The 18,794-nt window shown below is 50.3% G+C and overlaps 1 protein-coding gene across 1 annotated transcript; it reads left to right on the forward strand.

Moving 5' to 3' along the window:
* Positions 1-190: 190 nt before the first annotated feature.
* On the forward strand, positions 191-14,758 carry LOC137903341 (autotaxin-like). The gene is made up of 25 exons (XM_068747493.1): positions 191-247; positions 701-806; positions 1,012-1,161; positions 1,685-1,810; positions 3,337-3,397; positions 3,468-3,565; positions 3,753-3,832; positions 3,942-4,061; positions 4,411-4,466; positions 5,831-5,896; positions 6,042-6,114; positions 6,177-6,285; positions 6,371-6,496; positions 6,572-6,603; positions 6,770-6,897; positions 6,963-7,041; positions 7,934-8,021; positions 8,151-8,323; positions 8,431-8,491; positions 8,589-8,728; positions 10,842-10,983; positions 11,110-11,187; positions 11,281-11,413; positions 11,691-11,844; positions 14,270-14,758. Exons 1-25 carry the CDS (start codon positions 191-193, stop codon positions 14,438-14,440), a joined length of 2,607 nt encoding a protein of 868 aa, XP_068603594.1. The 3' UTR covers positions 14,441-14,758.
* The last annotated feature ends 4,036 nt before the right edge of the window (positions 14,759-18,794 follow it).

Below are 18,794 nucleotides of genomic sequence, written 5' to 3' on the forward strand. Positions count from 1 at the left end.
CGGTTCGGCCGCTCGGTGCCGCGTCGCGTCGTTTTAGCGCTGCCGTCCGGACCGAAGCGTTTCCGGCTCGCCCCCTAAAGAGCTCGCGCTCGGGCAGAATTGACGTATCGATCCGCGAGGGACAGAAGTCCACAGACGCGCGTGAATGTGGGGTTATAAAAGCAGGACCGGCTGGGTCCAGTGTGTGAGGATGAAGATGAGGATGAGGAAGGAGCAGCTCATATTTGTTTACCTGGGGGAGGTAAAGGTAGGCCAAGGCTTCTTCATCATCATCATCATCATCATCAATAACACACGACTAATCAAGAATGAAGCCAGCAGGAGCTAATCAATAAGAAATCATTCAAAACGATCAACACTGCAAAAAGACAACAGGTTAAAATAGCAGCGAATTAAAGGCAGAATCCAGAGGCTGCCATTGGTCCTTTTGAACAGTGACATCATCGCCTCCGAACACAAACAAACAATTCTGAGTTCATTCAACCGAGCGTTCCCAAATATTCAAATTCAGTAAGAGACGCATCCAATTGGGAGAAAGTGGGCGTGTCTGTGATGGGAACGTGCAGGGACCCGTTCTAGCTCTGATAGTTCGAGGCCGCAGGGCTAGGGTTAGACATCAAAGGAAGGCCTTTGATGTCTTGTTGTTGTTGTGCTTGGTGGTTCAGGGACCGTCCTGATGTGGGTTCGGGTTCTCCTGCAGGTGGTGGTTTTGGTCGGTCTCTGGGGCACCGATGTCAGCAGAGCGTATGTTTTCCAAGCCAGTCGGTCTCCAGAGGGCGGAGACAACCCGGCGCCGCACACGAAAGGTGGGTTGCTGAAGACTGGGTCCGTCGGCGCCACCGTTGGTTCCAATCATTCGACGGCGCTTCTTTCCTTTGTGTTCATTGGTCGCTTTGCTTAAGTTTATGCACGATGACACAAAGTTAGCAACGACGGATGAGACTCGGGTCCGGTCAGGTGCGTTCACGGTACCAGAATCCAAGAGTTCTCATTCCGCTTCCCTCCCCCCAGTCTTCTCAGAGTGGGTCAGCTCAGCCGGCACCTGTAAGGGGCGGTGCTTCGAGCTGGAGGAGGCCCAACCTCCAGGCTGCAGGTGTGATAACCTGTGTAAGACGTACTACAGCTGCTGCTCCGACTTCGACGACCACTGTCTGAAAACAGGTGGGTGTGACGAGGGCGGGGTCCAGACACGCACGCAGCTAGCCTTTGTGCTCAGGCGGCTAACGGGACACAAAGTGAGTCTAAATCTATTGTTGCAAAATCCCCAATGCTCATCTGATAGCAATCTGGGCGCTCGCTGAGCGAGAGAGCGAGGAGAGCGAGGAGAGCGAAGCCGCATCTTGAAGAGATTATGGAACAACGCCGGGCCGCTCTCCAGAACCGCACGATTATACGAGCATGGAGGCCACATAATAGAAACCAGGCCCGCGGTGCAAGCGGCCCGGCTGCCTGATTCTGCCTGATCACCCTGTCTCCATCGTGTCTCCGTCCTGTCTCCGTCCTGTCTCCTCCGTCGTGTCTCCATCGTGTCTCCGTCCTGTCTCCGTCCTGTCTCCTCCGTCGTGTCTCCGTCCTGTCTCCGTCCTGTCTCCGTCCTGTCTCCGTCGTGTCTCCGTCGTGTCTCCGTCGTGTCTCCTCCGTCGTGTCTCCGTCCTGTCTCCGTCCTGTCTCCGTCCTGTCTCAGCGGGAGGCTTTGAATGCACCCCGGACCGCTGTGAGGAGGACAGGAACGAGGACCACGCCTGCCACTGCTCGGAGGACTGTCTGGAGAGAGGGGACTGCTGCTCCAACTACAGGTCGCTCTGCACAGGTACGGGTACAGGTACGGGTACGGGTACGGGTACAGGTGCTCCTCCTCCTCCTTTAGTTCATCACTAAAAACACTCAACATATTTACACACAAATTGACGTGTTGGCCGGACAAAAACACGATAGCGGGACAGATTAGACTGCTCGCCGTAGTCCGTTCGTTTACCGACTGCTCGCCGTAGTCCGTTCGTTTACCGACTGCCCGCCGTAGTCCATTCGTTTACCGACTGCTCGCCGTAGTGCGTTCGTTTACCGACTGCTCGCCGTAGTCCATTCGTTTACCGACTGCTCGCCGTAGTCCGTTCGTTTACCGACTGCTCGCCGTAGTCCGTTCGTTTACCGACTGCTCGCCGTAGTGCGTTCGTTTACCGACTGCTCTCCGTAGTCCGTTCGTTTACCGACTGCTCCCCGTAGTCCGTTCGTTTACCGACTGCTCGCCGTAGTGCGTTCGTTTACCGACTGCTCTCCGTAGTCCGTTCGTTTACCGACTGCTCCCCGTAGTCCGTTCGTTTACCGACTGCTCGCCGTAGTGCGTTCGTTTACCGACTGCTCTCCGTAGTCCGTTCGTTTACCGACTGCTCGCCGTAGTCCGTTCGTTTACCGACTGCTCGCCGTAGTCCGTTCGTTTACCGACTGCTCCCCGTAGTCCGTTCGTTTACCGACTGCTCGCCGTAGTGCGTTCGTTTACCGACTGCTCTCCGTAGTCCGTTCGTTTACCGACTGCTCGCCGTAGTCCGTTCGTTTACCGACTGCTCGCCGTAGTCCGTGATGTTCGCTTCGCTCCCGTTTCGGTCGACGCTTTGACCTCGTTCTCGCCGCAGTCGGAGACGATTCGTCCTCCGAGCTGAGGAAGAACATTTGGACTTCGTCTTCACGCCGCAGCACGAGGACGTCCTCCAGAATCAGTTCTCTTCATGAAAATCTGGAGGCTACATGATCCAGATCCAGATCCAGATCCAGAGTTGTCCTGGTTGTTGCCACTATAAAGTGGTTCCACTGAACTGGATCAGAACTTCTCACAAACCTCAGTCCAAAACGCTGAAGTTGAAATCAATCAATCTAAATGATTTCCAAGTAACTAACGGCTCATAAGTAACTTGATATTTCAAAGACACTTTAATGTCAGAATGAAGTCACAGCTGTGACGTCACTGCTTTAGTTTGCTGCTGCTATACCGCAGCTGGCCACCAGAGGGCCACAATCAGGAAGAAGCTTTATCCGCCCATCCCTAAACTCAATCTTTATGGAAATGACACAGCAGAGCGAAGCGTTAAGAGACGGGAAGTTACCTGGAAACGGTCGTGTGAAACTGCCGAAAGAACGCAGGCCAGGTAACAGGTGAGCTGCTTAAATACCTGCAGGGCAGGTGAGGGGATTAGGAACAGGTGTGTCGTTGGGTGTGGCAGGCAGGAAAAGGAAGGTCGGTCTGGCGCCATCTGGTGGACAAGCTGAGCACGGCAGCGAATGTGTTTGTTTGATCTCCGTGTCTGTGATCATGTATGTAACGTGTTGCTGTTTCCACGTGAGGCGAGACGCCGTGGCTTCAGGAAGACTGTGAGGAGATCCAGAGTCCTGAATGTCCTGCAGGGTGAGTCTGGTCCCGGGACTGACCTCCAGAGCGTGCTGCGTTCCTAACCTGAGCTCCGCCTTCTGCTCAGGTTCATCCGCCCCCCCCTCATCATGCTGTCGGTGGACGGTTTCAGAGCCTCCTACCTGAAGAAGGGCAAGGCGGTCATCCCCAACATCCACAAACTCCGTAAGGCCTGAAAGAGAAAGCGCACCTGTCTGTGGAAGGCCCGACCCAGAGGCAGGGACAGGGTCTGGCTCGCTGCTGGTCCAGTAGTTCCAGACGTGTCAATCTTGTCTTGTAATCTGAGAAGAGCTCATTCTAGTTTTTGATTTTGGAGTTTGTTCCTGTAACATATTGATTTGCTTCCTTTCAGGTACATGCGGAACGTCGACGCCCTACATGAGACCGGTCTACCCATCAAAGACCTTCCCCAATTTATACACCCTGGCCACAGTAAGCAGTCGGTGCGAGGCGTTGCCTTGGCCGTCCCGGGCTGGCCACACGCCAGTAGCCAGGTTCAGACTCTGACCTTTGACCTCTGATAGATGGTCTGTCTCTGCAGGGTCTCTACCCGGAGTCCCACGGCATTGTGGGTAACACCATGCATGACCCGGTGTTTAACGCCACCTTCAGCCTGCGCACCAGAGAGAAGCTGAACCACCGGTGGTGGGGCGGGCAGCCGGTGAGTGCCGACCGCCGGGCTGCCGGAGCGCCGGAGCGCCGGGAAGTCCGCCCTGAAATGAAATACTACTCATCAAAAATACTCTTGTTTTGATGAGGAGACTCAAATCAAATGCTTTTGATACATGTATGTTTAGCATAGCTTAGCACAAAGACTGGAAGCCGGGGGAAACTGCTAGCCGAAACGCTACCACCTGCTGTGAATTACTCAATAAATAAATCATAAATAAATTCCGTTTTCATTTGAACACAGAATCAGAAAAGGTGCAGGACTTCCTCGCATGCTAGAACTGCGTGTGATTCTATGTGAAGCAATGCATTGTGGGATTTCTCTGTTTTCTGTCCTGCAGATCTGGATCACGGCAGAGAAACAGGGAGTGAAAGCCGGGACCTTCTTCTGGCCTTGGTACTTCAGTTAGTGCTGCAGGATGATCCTCATTGGCTGGGAGCTCAGCGGGGCGTCTCATTGGCTGAGAGCTCAGCGGGGATTTGATCAGGCATCTGCTCTCTTCTGATACTTTGTTGGTGAATCTGAACAGATTGAAAATTAAATGATCAAAGTAAAACAACTTCCTGTTTCTAAAGCGGAAGCTGAACCAAACTTCCTGTTTGTGTTTCACATGTTTAGCATTTAAATGTTAAACAACAACGACAACGACGACGACAACGGCGACGACGATGACAACGACGAAAACAACAACAACAATGACGAAGACGACGACGACGACGACGGCGATGACAACAATGACAACGACAACAACAACAACGACGAAGACGACGACGATGACAACAACGACAACAATGACAATGACAACAACAATGACAACGACAACGACAACAATGACAACGACGACAACAACAACGACAACAACAACAACAATGACGACAACAATGACAATGACAACAATGACAATGACAACAACAACAACAATGACAACGACGACAACAACAATGACAATGACAACAATGACAACAACAACGACGACAACGACAACAACGATGACAACGATGACGACGACGAAAGACAACAATGACAACGAAGACGATGACAACGACACCAATGACGACAACAACGACAACAACAACAACAATGACGACAACAATGACAATGACAACAACAACAACAATGACAACGACAACAATGACAACGACGACAACAACAACAACAATGACGACAACAATGACAACGACAACAATGACAATGACAACGACGACAACAACAATGACAACGACAACAATGACAACAATGACAACAACAACAACGACAACGACAACAACGATGACGATGACGAAAGACAACAATGACAACGACGAAGACGACGACGATGACAACGACGACGACGATGAAAACGACAACAATGACAACGACAACAACGAAGACGACGACAACGACAACAATGACAACGACAACAACGACGAAGACAACGACGATGCCAACGATGACGACGACGAAAACGACAACGACAACAACGACGATGATGACGACAACGACGAAGACAACGACAACGGCGATGACAACGACGGCGATGACAACGACGACGACACCAATGACAACGACAACAACGACAACAACAACGACAACAATGACAACAATGACAACGACAACGACAACGACGACGACAACGACGACGATGACAACAACGACAACAACAACAACGACGACAACGACGAAGACGACGGCGATGACAACGACGACGCACTCTGAAGCAGCTGAACGCAGATGAATGTTCTGATACCTTCCTCTCCATCACCTTCATCGTTTGGTTTCAGGGTCATTCCTCTGGAGAGGAGGATCCTGACCATCCTGCGCTGGCTGCGTCTACCTGATGATGAAAGGTGGGTCACCACACCAGGACCTGGACTCTAGCTAGTCCAGCTAGCAGTGATGCTATCAGACGTCTAGATCTTGGACGCGCGTTTGAAGTGTCTCTGCTGAGTGAAGTCCTGGTTCAGGTTCAGATCCTTGTGTCCCCTCATCCAGGCCGTATGTCTACGCCGTCCACTCGGAGCAGCCCGACACCTTCGGACATCGACTCGGGCCGCTCAGCAGCGAGGTGAGCGGCCCTCGTGTGAGTCGTCCCATCGTGGAATCTTCATCTCCCTTTGCCGTTTGCAGCTGGACAACCCTCTGAGGGAGATCGACAACATCATCGGTCAGCTGATGAACGGCCTGAAGCAGATGCACCTGCACCGCTGCATCAACGTCATCGTCGTCGGCGACCACGGTACGACCATGTTTGGTGGTGGGCGTTCCCCTGGCACAGGTGAAGGTCTGAGTGGAAGACGAAGCTCCTCCGCTGTGTCTCGCAGGAATGGAGGAGGCCCACTGCGACCGGACAGAGTTCCTCAGCAGCTACCCGCTCAACATAGACGAGATCACCTTGATCCCCGGCTCGCTGGGCAGGGTCCGAGCCCGCGAGCCCAGGTCCAGCACATGTAAGACGGGGCCGCCGCTTCCACACGGCTGAGCCTGAAACACCTGCAGCTTTATTCTGACACGTTCTCTTTCAGACGACCCAAAGGTGGTGGTGGCGAACCTCACGGTGAGTAGCCCAGAACTCCTCCGGTCTTCGGAGAGGACGGACGCATTTCCTCTCTGCTGCTGCCCCCGCCTGCCCCCGCCTGCCCCCGTCTGCCCCCGCCTGCCCCCGTCTGCCCCCGTCTGCCCCCGCCTGCCGCCTTCGTTCACCCAAACGCTTCTCGTTTCAGTGCAAAATGTCCACTCAGCACTTCAAGCCGTACCTGAAGCAGCATTTACCCAAGAGGCTCCACTACGCCAACAACCGGAGGATCGAGGACGTGCACCTGCTGATGGAGAGGAAGTGGCACGTCGCCAGGTACGCTGTGGCATGGCGGTCCGGTGATGATCCATAGCGGCGTTCTGATGCTGTATTTGCTTCAGGAAAATGCCCGAAAAACTGAGGACCCGCTGTGGATTCTTTGGTGACCACGGCTTCGACAACAAGATCACCAGCATGAGGGTTGGTGACCGGTTCTGAGAACGTTCTGCTGTAGTGACCGGTTCTGAGAACGTTCTGCTGTCGTGACCGGTTCTGAGAACGTTCTGCTGTAGTGACCGGTCCTGAGAACGTTCTGCTGTAGTGACCGGTCCTGAGAACGTTCTGCTGTTGTGACCGGTCCTGAGAACGTTCTGCTGTAGTGACCGGTCCTGAGAACGTTCTGCTGTAGTGACCGGTCCTGAGAACGTTCTGCTGTAGTGACCGGTCCTAAGAACGTTCTGCTGTAGTGACCGGTCCTGAGAACGTTCTGCTGTCGTGACCGGTCCTGAGAACGTTCTGCTGTAGTGACCGGTCCTGAGAACGTTCTGCTGTCGTGACCGGTCCTGAGAACGTTCTGCTGTCGTGACCGGTCCTGAGAACGTTCTGCTGTAGTGACCGGTCCTGAGAACGTTCTGCTGTTGTGACCGGTCCTGAGAACGTCCTGCTGTCGTGACCGGTCCTAAGAACGTTCTGCTGTCGTGACCGGTTCTGAGAATGTTCTGCTGTCGTGACCGGTTCTGAGAACGTTCTGCTGTAGTGACCGGTCCTGAGAATGTTCTGCTGTTGTGACCGGTCCTGAGAATGTTCTGCTGTTGTGACCGGTCCTGAGAATGTTCTGCTGTAGTGACCGGTCCTAAGAACGTTCTGCTGTAGTGACCGGTCCTAAGAACGTTCTGCTGTAGTGACCGGTCCTGAGAATGTTCTGCTGTTGTGACCGGTCCTGAGAACGTCCTGCTGTCGTGACCGGTCCTGAGAACGTCCTGCTGTCGTGACCGGTCCTGAGAACGTTCTGCTGTCGTGACCGGTTCTGAGAACGTTCTGCTGTCGTGATGACCAGCCGGCTCAACGTGCTCGTCTCCCTCTCCTCCTGCAGACCATATTCGTGGGTCACGGGCCGAGCTTCAAGTTCAAGAAAAGAGTTCCAGAATTTGAAAATATCGAATTATACAACGTGATGTGTGGTGAGATGATCCATCTTGAACATCCTAACTTCAAAGCAGTCACATGTTGACTTAATGTCATGCGCGGACAGAAGGACGAGATCAGGGTCTGAAGTCCACGTGTAACGACTCGGCCCGTCCCTGTCTCAGACTTGTTAGGTCTGCAGCCGGCCCCCAACAACGGGACTCGCGGCAGCTTGAACGATATGCTGAAAGACCCGCCGCACCTTCCCAGCATGCCGGAGGAGGTGTCGCCACCTTCGCCTGTGTCCGAATCCGATGCCGCCACGACCCACGACTTGGGATGCAGCTGTGATGATGAGGTCAGAGGAGGGCAGTGATGCCACAAAATGTGCATTCTGATCCAGACAAAAGCTGCATGTCAACGTTCCTCCACTAGAGGGCAGAAAAACCTTGTTTGCTCTTCCAGAACCGAGTGGAGGAGATCCTCAAGGTCTTCAGTCCCGCTACAGATGGGCTCTACAGCTACAGTAGGGTTCTGTCGGGTCACGCTTCTACACACGTGTGTTTATGGGGTATGGAAATGTATCTGTGTGTGTGTGCGTGTGTGTGTGTGCGCGTGTGCAGACACTACACACCTCCCCTTTGGACGTCCAGCTGTGATGTTTGACACACAGTACAGTTTGCTTCATCATGTGGAGTTCATCAGCGGCTACAGCAAAGAACTGGCAATGCCCCTGTGGACGGCATACACACTGGCAAGACAGGTACACACACACACACACACACACACACACACACTGGCAAGACAGGTACACACACACACACACACTGGCAAGACAGGTACACACACACACACACACAGGCAAGACAGGTACACACACACACACACACACTGGCAAGACAGGTACACACACACACACACACACACACTGGCAAGACAGGTACACACACACACACACTACACACACACACACACACACACACACTGGCAAGACAGGTACACACACTACACACACACACACACACACACACTGGCAAGACAGGTACACACACTACACACACACACACACACACTGGCAAGACAGGTACACACACACACACACACACTACACACACACACACACACACTGGCAAGACAGGTACACACACACACACACACACACACACACACTGGCAAGACAGGTACACACACACTACCCAGACACACACACACAAACACTACCCAGACACACACACACACACACACTACCCAGACACACACACACACACACTACCCAGACACACACACACACACACTACCCAGACACACACACACACACACTACCCAGACACACACACACACACTACCCAGACACACACACACACACACACACACACACACACACACACACACACACACTGCAACAACAGGGACAAATCAATGTTATTCCTGTAACTCCAGATCAGAACAGGAAGTCACCTCAAGACACTTTACAGGCGTAGCAGCGAAAGACAGAACCCAACGAGACCCACAAGAACAAGAAGCTTGGAGACGGAGTCAAGAAAAACTTCCCTTTAACAGGCAGAAACCTTGGACAGAACCTACGACTCATAGTGGACGGACATCTGCCCGACGGGCTGAGTTGAGAGAGAGAGAGAGAGAGCAGGACAGCATATTGATTATTGTATTGATTAACTATCAGCTTTGTTAAAAAGGAAAGTCTACTCTTGAACATAGAGATGGTCTCTGTCTCACGAACCAATCAGGGAGCTTGATACCTGAAAGCTCCGCCCCCAGTCTGATTTCGGAAATGTCTGGAACAAACAGCAGGCCAGCATTTTGGGACCGCAGGGTTCCAGTGGGGCAATGTGGGATAATCATCTCTGTGAGGTAGGAGGGGCCTAGCTGGTGAGGGCTTTAAAAGTGAGTAGAAGGATTTTATATTCAATCCGTTCCCTAACAGGAAGCAGAGACGCCAGAACAGGGGAAATGTGTTCTCTCAGTCTGGTTCCCGTCAGAACCCGAGCCTCTGCGTTCTGGGTCAGAACCCGAGCCGCTGCGTTCTGGATCAGCTGGAGATGTTTAATAGACCTTTTTGGCAGCCGGACAGGAAGGAGTTGCAGGAGTCCAGTCTGGAAGTCACAAAGCATGGATAACTTTTTCTGCATCTTTTCGGGTTTATAAGTTCCTGACCTTTGAAATATTGCGAAGGTGAAAGAACGCAGTCCTTGAAATATGCTTTATCTGGGACTGAAGGGACAGGCCCTGATCAAAGAGAACCCCCAGAGTCTTGGACGTGGTGCTGGTGGACACTGAGTCTCCTTCTCGTTCTCACACTGTCACGACAGAATCATGAATGACGAACTCGTCAACACGACGGAATATCATTTCATCCCTCGTTTTCCTTTGAACGCAGATTGAATCTCTCTGTCTCTGTCTCTCTGTCTCTGTCTGTCTCTGTCTGTCTGTCTCTGTCTGTCTGTCTCTGTCTGTGTCTCTGTCTGTGTCTGTCTCTCTGTCTGTCTGTCTGTCTCTGTCTGTGTCTCTGTCTGTCTGTCTGTCTCTGTCTGTCTCTCTGTCTGTCTCTCTGTCTCTGTCTGTCTCTCTCTGTCTCTGTCTGTCTGTCTGTCTCTGTCTGTCTCTCTGTCTCTGTCTGTCTCTCTGTCTCTGTCTGTCTCTGTCTGTCTGTCTGTCTGTGTCTCTGTCTGTCTGTCTCTCTGTCTCTGTCTGTCTCTGTCTGTCTGTCTGTCTCTGTCTGTCTCTCTGTCTGTCTGTCTGTCTGTCTGTGTCTCTGTCTGTCTGTCTGTCTGTCTGTGTCTCTGTCTGTCTGTCTGTCTGTCTGTCTCTGTCTGTCTGTCTGTCTCTCTGTCTGTCTGTCTGTCTCTCTCGTCCCTCAGGATGACATGACTCCTGTTCCGGCGGTGTCTCCTGGCGTTCCGTGTGTCCGAGTCGACTCCAGAGTGTCACCTGATCAGAGTCAGCGCTGCTCCGCCTATAGCCAAAATAACGACCTCACCTACGGCTTTCTCTTCCTCCCAGGTAAACCTGAGGGGAGGGGTTAATGTATTGGTGGAGTTCATGAGCCATGAATCCAGGAAACCATTCCATGTATTCCCGGGGCCGGAATAACACCGGGGTGTCTCTGCTGTGGGATTTTGTTGGCAGACATGGCGTCGTCTCCGGAGTCCAGACGCGACGCGTCGCTCATCACCAACACCGTCCCCATGTACCCGGCCTTCAAAAGTAAGTCTCTCTCACAGGTCCCAGGTACTGGTTCAGGCCGGGCCTGGCACCTGTTGGTTCTGAACGTCAGCGTTCATTTGGGTTTGTCTGTAGGAATGTGGCGCTACCTGCAGGGGGCGCTGCTGAGGCGTTACGCCGAGGAGAACAACGGTATCAACGTCCTCGCAGGTCCCATCTTTGACTACAACTACGACGGCCTCCGGGACTCCACGGAGAAGATTAGAGAGTAAGGCTCTTACCAGCGGCCATTAATACACGTCGCCTGATAAAACCACAGAAGAAGAAACATTCAAACGATCACACAACCATGAAATCTATCCAATAATCAAGCTAAAACATCTTTCAATGCTGAAACATCTACTGATTTAAAGTAAAGAAGAATTCATATTTCTGTCCTTCTGATATTTTATAATGTCAAATCATTGGACCTGTTGCTGTCCCTGGTGTGGGGACAATTCGCTGAGACAAAGCTGTGTCACTGAAGGAATACCTCCTTTGTCCAGGTTCACCGTGGAAGCTCCGCCCATCCCCACCCACTTCTACACGGTGGTGACGAGCTGCCAGGAGCCGAACCAGGCGCTGGACGAGTGTGCGGGGCCCCTCAGAGTCTTCTCCTTCCTGCTCCCCCACAGACCGGACAACACAGAGGCCTGTAATGTGAGTACAGCCGGTCTCCTGCAGGGGGCAGCGCCGCCTCGGCTCCTGCACACACTCAGGTCAGAGCAGCCAGCCAATGAGAGGAGCAGATGAGATGGAGGCGGTCCACATTTGAAGTCCTGGTTCTTTACCATCCGTCCAAAGATCCAACTTTTTATTGCAGCACATTGATCCGTGTCAAGAAGTTATGATGCATTAATATAAATCATATATAATAATCAATGATGATGAATATATTTATCAGATAGAATGTTAAAGTACAAGTACAGTCAACAGTAGCGTGTATTACAGTACAAGTACAGTCAACGGTAGCATGTATTACAGTACAAGTACAGTCACACGGTAGCATGTATTACAGTACAAGTACAGTCAAACGGTAGCATGTATTACAGTACAAGTACAGTCACACAGTAGCATGTATTACAGTACAAGTACAGTACACAGTAGCATGTATTACAGTACAAGTACAGTACACAGTAGCATGTATTACAGTACAAGTACAGTCAACGGTAGCATGTATTACAGTACAAGTACAGTCACACGGTAGCATGTATTACAGTACAAGTACAGTCAAACGGTAGCATGTATTACAGTACAAGTACAGTCACACAGTAGCATGTATTACAGTACAAGTACAGTACACAGTAGCATGTATTACAGTACAAGTACAGTACATAGTAGCATGTATTACAGTACAAGTACAGTCACACAGTAGCATGTACTACAGTACAAGTACAGTATACAGTAGCATGTATTACAGTACAAGTACAGTACACAGTAGCATGTATTACAGTACAAGTACAGTCACACAGTAGCATGTATTACAGTACAAGTACAGTACATAGTAGCATGTATTACAGTACAAGTACAGTCACACAGTAGCATGTATTACAGTACAAGTACAGTCACACAGTAGCATGTATTACAGTACAAGTACAGTACATAGTAGCATGTATTACAGTACAAGTACAGTCACACAGTAGCATGTATTACAGTACAAGTACAGTCACACAGTAGCATGTATTACAGTACAAGTACAGTACACAGTAGCATGTATTACAGTACAAGTACAGTACATAGTAGCATGTATTACAGTACAAGTACAGTCACACAGTAGCATGTACTACAGTACAAGTACAGTATACAGTAGCATGTATTACAGTACAAGTACAGTACACAGTAGCATGTATTACAGTACAAGTACAGTCACACAGTAGCATGTATTACAGTACAAGTACAGTACATAGTAGCATGTATTACAGTACAAGTACAGTCACACAGTAGCATGTATTACAGTACAAGTACAGTACATAGTAGCATGTATTACAGTACAAGTACAGTCAATCGTTCCATAGAGTATACTTGTGTTATTTTTTGTAGCCATTGTACTATTGTAGGTGGTTCAGGTTTCATCCAGCAGATTGTTATAATGTTTCTTGCAGTCATTACCAAGAGACGGAGTACAAATATTTGATCCTGGGAGAAACTGTCTGGGAAAATGTCCAGCAAGAAAACCAAAGGGTCCATGGAAAGATGGATTTTAGATTCTGTTCTCAATGTAAATTGAACGTTTTTCCAGAAGTTAACAATAATGGGACAGTCCAAAAAGACGTGTCTTTGGACAGTCCCAAAAGACGTGTCTTTGGTCTCCCACAGGTCCACAGTTTCTCCAGCATTTGTCGCTTGTGCTACATTTGATGAGGAAAGATTTTAAAGGTGTTGTGAAGAATCTCATTTTCATCTTCCAATCAAATTCTTTCCAAACCTGACTCCCCCCCCCCCCCCCCCCCCCCATGACAGCCAGAGCAGCAGTTTGTACTCCAATCATTCACCAGCAAGTTCTCAAAGGTCAGAACTCAAGCTGGACCTTCATCATGTGTCCTCTCAGTGGTCGATGAACCCAACGTGGACTTTAATAAAGGGGAGGAGCCCAACAGAAACGACTCCTCTCATAAACAGGGAAAGTAATGCTGAGTAAAGAGGAGATAAAGAGCTCTTAAGAGCTTCAAAGGTCAAGGGACAGTCAGACGTAGCGTCCTGCAGACAGGTCAGGATAAAGTCCCCCCCCCCCCCCCCCGGTGTTTATCCTCCCTCCTTCTTCTACATCTTGGGAGGTGTCACCTGTGTGACAGGGAGCAGCAGGGGCCACCAGCCCGTTATCTCACCTGACATTTCTGTTTGTTTTCCTTAAAGACCATTTTAGAAATTACAAATTATTTGAATGAAGATTGTTACATTTTCTCAAAGCCAGAAACAGCAGTGGAATATAAAACATGAATCAATAAGATCATTGTCAATTAAATATATTTGTGTTTTGTGCTTTTGCTCATAAAACAAGTCATCTTCGTATTATTATTTTATGGATTTGTTTAAGATCAAGTAGAGCGATGAAGGTGCGGTGAGTCCTCCGTTTGTGTGTCTGCAGAATGCGGAGGACGAGTCTCAGTGGGTCGAAGACCTGCTCCAGCTCCACACGGCCCGAGTCCGGGACGTGGAGATCCTGACCGGCCTGGACCTGTTCCGCTCTACAAACCGCACCTACAGCAGCACCCTGAGCCTGAAAACCTACCTGCGCACCTTTGAGAGTGACGACTAGACACACCCAGGACGGACGTTTCCAGCGCCTGCTCGCGGGACTGTCGGCGTTTCGCTGTTTGGATCCAGAGCAGCTGTTGGGAGGGGCTCGGTCTGAAAAGAGCACACATCATATTTTATACTATCCAACAACTCTGGGAAAGAGGAAGCTAGCGAGGAATGACGCTCAAGGATCCGCCATGAATCCATCCATCGTCATGACAACAAAAAGGACTGTTTCTGGTTTTAGCCTTTAACTATATCCACTGTATACGTTTCATTCTAACTGACCATCATCACATGCAGTAGAATTTAAACATTTTTCATATTGATAAAGATCCCTGACGACACTCTGTTATTTGTGTCAGTTTTATTATCGTAGGTGGGACTTCCTAAAACAACTAACCCTTAAACTCTCTGCATGTCCATGCTGGGTGGACAAATGTGGACACTAATGGCTGTCCAAACGGTCCAAAGAGTCCCCAACAATCTGAAACTCGACAAGAGGGTTTGCAAAACCGGACCTGTAAACTTAGCAGTTAATGGCCTAAGACAGGTGACATGCTGCTGAAGGTGTGTGTAGATAGATATAGGTAGATAGATACAGTAGATATATATATATAGATAGGTAGATAGGGTTAGGGTTAGGGTTAGGGTTAGGGTTAGGGTTAGGGTTAGGGTTAGGGTTAGGGTTAGGGTTAGGGTTAGGGTTAGGGTTAGGGTTAGGGTTAGGGTTAGGGTTAGGGTTAGGGTTAGGGTTAGGGTTAGGGTTAGGGTTAGGGTTAGGGTTAGGGTTAGGGTTAGGGTTAGGGTTAGGGTTAGGGTTAGGGTTAGGGTTAGGGTTAGGGTTAGGGTTAGGGTTAGGGTTAGGGTTAGGGTTAGGGTTAGGGTTAGGGTTAGGGTTAGGGTTAGGGTTAGGGTTAGGGTTAGGGTTAGGGTTAGGGTTAGGGTTAGGGTTAGGGTTAGGGTTAGGGTTAGGGTTAGGGTTAGGGTTAGGGTTAGGGTTAGGGTTAGGGTTAGGGTTAGGGTTAGGGTTAGGGTTAGGGTTAGGGTTAGGGTTAGGGTTAGGGTTAGGGTTAGGGTTAGGGTTAGGGTTAGGGTTAGGGTTAGGGTTAGGGTTAGGGTTAGGGTTAGGGTTAGGGTTAGGGTTAGGGTTAGGGTTAGGGTTAGGGTTAGGGTTAGGGTTAGGGTTAGGGTTAGGGTTAGGGTTAGGGTTAGGGTTAGGGTTAGGGTTAGGGTTAGGGTTAGGGTTAGGGTTAGGGTTAGGGTTAGGGTTAGGGTTAGGGTTAGGGTTAGGGTTAGGGTTAGGGTTAGGGTTAGGGTTAGGGTTAGGGTTAGGGTTAGGGTTAGGGTTAGGGTTAGGGTTAGGGTTAGGGTTAGGGTTAGGGTTAGGGTTAGGGTTAGGGTTAGGGTTAGGGTTAGGGTTAGGGTTAGGGTTAGGGTTAGGGTTAGGGTTAGGGTTAGGGTTAGGTTAGGGTTAGGGTTAGGGTTAGGGTTAGGGTTAGGGTTAGGGTTAGGGTTAGGGTTAGGGTTAGGGTTAGGGTTAGGGTTAGGGTTAGGGTTAGGGTTAGGGTTAGGGTTAGGGTTAGGGTTAGGGTTAGGGTTAGGGTTAGGGTTAGGGTTAGGGTTAGGGTTAGGGTTAGGGTTAGGGTTAGGGTTAGGGTTAGGGTTAGGGTTAGGGTTAGGGTTAGGGTTAGGGTTAGGGTTAGGGTTAGGGTTAGGGTTAGGGTTAGGGTTAGGGTTAGGGTTAGGGTTAGGGTTAGGGTTAGGGTTAGGGTTAGGGTTAGGGTTAGGGTTAGGGTTAGGGTTAGGGTTAGGGTTAGGGTTAGGGTTAGGGTTAGGGTTAGGGTTAGGGTTAGGGTTAGGGTTAGGGTTAGGGTTAGGGTTAGGGTTAGGGTTAGGGTTAGGGTTAGGGTTAGGGTTAGGGTTAGGGTTAGGGTTAGGGTTAGGGTTAGGGTTAGGGTTAGGGTTAGGGTTAGGGTTAGGGTTAGGGTTAGGGTTAGGGTTAGGGTTAGGGTTAGGGTTAGGGTTAGGGTTAGGGTTAGGGTTAGGGTTAGGGTTAGGGTTAGGGTTAGGGTTAGGGTTAGGGTTAGGGTTAGGGTTAGGGTTAGGGTTAGGGTTAGGGTTAGGGTTAGGGTTAGGGTTAGGGTTAGGGTTAGGGTTAGGGTTAGGGTTAGGGTTAGGGTTAGGGTTAGGGTTAGGGTTAGGGTTAGGGTTAGGGTTAGGGTTAGGGTTAGGGTTAGGGTTAGGGTTAGGGTTAGGGTTAGGGTTAGGGTTAGGGTTAGGGTTAGGGTTAGGGTTAGGGTTAGGGTTAGGGTTAGGGTTAGGGTTAGGGTTAGGGTTAGGGTTAGGGTTAGGGTTAGGGTTAGGGTTAGGGTTAGGGTTAGGGTTAGGGTTAGGGTTAGGGTTAGGGTTAGGGTTAGGGTTAGGGTTAGGGTTAGGGTTAGGGTTAGGGTTAGGGTTAGGGTTAGGGTTAGGGTTAGGGTTAGGGTTAGGGTTAGGGTTAGGGTTAGGGTTAGGGTTAGGGTTAGGGTTAGGGTTAGGGTTAGGGTTAGGGTTAGGGTTAGGGTTAGGGTTAGGGTTAGGGTTAGGGTTAGGGTTAGGGTTAGGGTTAGGGTTAGGGTTAGGGTTAGGGTTAGGGTTAGGGTTAGGGTTAGGGTTAGGGTTAGGGTTAGGGTTAGGGTTAGGGTTAGGGTTAGGGTTAGGGTTAGGGTTAGGGTTAGGGTTAGGGTTAGGGTTAGGGTTAGGGTTAGGGTTAGGGTTAGGGTTAGGGTTAGGGTTAGGGTTAGGGTTAGGGTTAGGGTTAGGGTTAGGGTTAGGGTTAGGGTTAGGGTTAGGGTTAGGGTTAGGGTTAGGGTTAGGGTTAGGGTTAGGGTTAGGGTTAGGGTTAGGGTTAGGGTTAGGGTTAGGGTTAGGGTTAGGGTTAGGGTTAGGGTTAGGGTTAGGGTTAGGGTTAGGGTTAGGGTTAGGGTTAGGGTTAGGGTTAGGGTTAGGGTTAGGGTTAGGGTTAGGGTTAGGGTTAGGGTTAGGGTTAGGGTTAGGGTTAGGGTTAGGGTTAGGGTTAGGGTTAGGGTTAGGGTTAGGGTTAGGGTTAGGGTTAGGGTTAGGGTTAGGGTTAGGGTTAGGGTTAGGGTTAGGGTTAGGGTTAGGGTTAGGGTTAGGGTTAGGGTTAGGGTTAGGGTTAGGGTTAGGGTTAGGGTTAGGGTTAGGGTTAGGGTTAGGGTTAGGGTTAGGGTTAGGGTTAGGGTTAGGGTTAGGGTTAGGGTTAGGGTTAGGGTTAGGGTTAGGGTTAGGGTTAGGGTTAGGGTTAGGGTTAGGGTTAGGGTTAGGGTTAGGGTTAGGGTTAGGGTTAGGGTTAGGGTTAGGGTTAGGGTTAGGGTTAGGGTTAGGGTTAGGGTTAGGGTTAGGGTTAGGGTTAGGGTTAGGGTTAGGGTTAGGGTTAGGGTTAGGGTTAGGGTTAGGGTTAGGGTTAGGGTTAGGGTTAGGGTTAGGGTTAGGGTTAGGGTTAGGGTTAGGGTTAGGGTTAGGGTTAGGGTTAGGGTTAGGGTTAGGGTTAGGGTTAGGGTTAGGGTTAGGGTTAGGGTTAGGGTTAGGGTTAGGGTTAGGGTTAGGGTTAGGGTTAGGGTTAGGGTTAGGGTTAGGGTTAGGGTTAGGGTTAGGGTTAGGGTTAGGGTTAGGGTTAGGGTTAGGGTTAGGGTTAGGGTTAGGGTTAGGGTTAGGGTTAGGGTTAGGGTTAGGGTTAGGGTTAGGGTTAGGGTTAGGGTTAGGGTTAGGGTTAGGGTTAGGGTTAGGGTTAGGGTTAGGGTTAGGGTTAGGGTTGGGTTAGGGTTAGGGTTAGGGTTAGGGTTAGGGTTAGGGTTAGGGTTAGGGTTAGGGTTAGGGTTAGGGTTAGGGTTAGGGTTAGGTTAGGGTTAGGGTTAGGGTTAGGGTTAGGGTTAGGGTTAGGGTTAGGGTTAGGGTTAGGGTTAGGGTTAGGGTTAGGGTTAGGGTTAGGGGTTAGGGTTAGGGTTAGGGTTAGGGTTAGGGTTAGGGTTAGGGTTAGGGTTAGGGTTAGGGTTAGGGTTAGGGTTAGGGTTAGGGTTAGGGTTAGGGTTAGGGTTAGGGTTAGGGTTAGGGTTAGGGTTAGGGTTAGGGTTAGGGTTAGGGTTAGGGTTAGGGTTAGGGTTAGGGTTAGGGTTAGGGTTAGGGTTAGGGTTAGGGTTAGGGTTAGGGTTAGGGTTAGGGTTAGGGTTAGGGTTAGGGTTAGGGTTAGGGTTAGGGTTAGGGTTAGGGTTAGGGTTAGGGTTAGGGTTAGGGTTAGGGTTAGGGTTAGGGTTAGGGTTAGGGTTAGGGTTAGGGTTAGGGTTAGGGTTAGGGTTAGGGTTAGGGTTAGGGTT

The sequence above is a fragment of the Brachionichthys hirsutus genome, chromosome 13 (genome assembly GCF_040956055.1).
Source record: "Brachionichthys hirsutus isolate HB-005 chromosome 13, CSIRO-AGI_Bhir_v1, whole genome shotgun sequence".
NCBI classification, from domain to species: domain Eukaryota; kingdom Metazoa; phylum Chordata; class Actinopteri; order Lophiiformes; family Brachionichthyidae; genus Brachionichthys; species Brachionichthys hirsutus.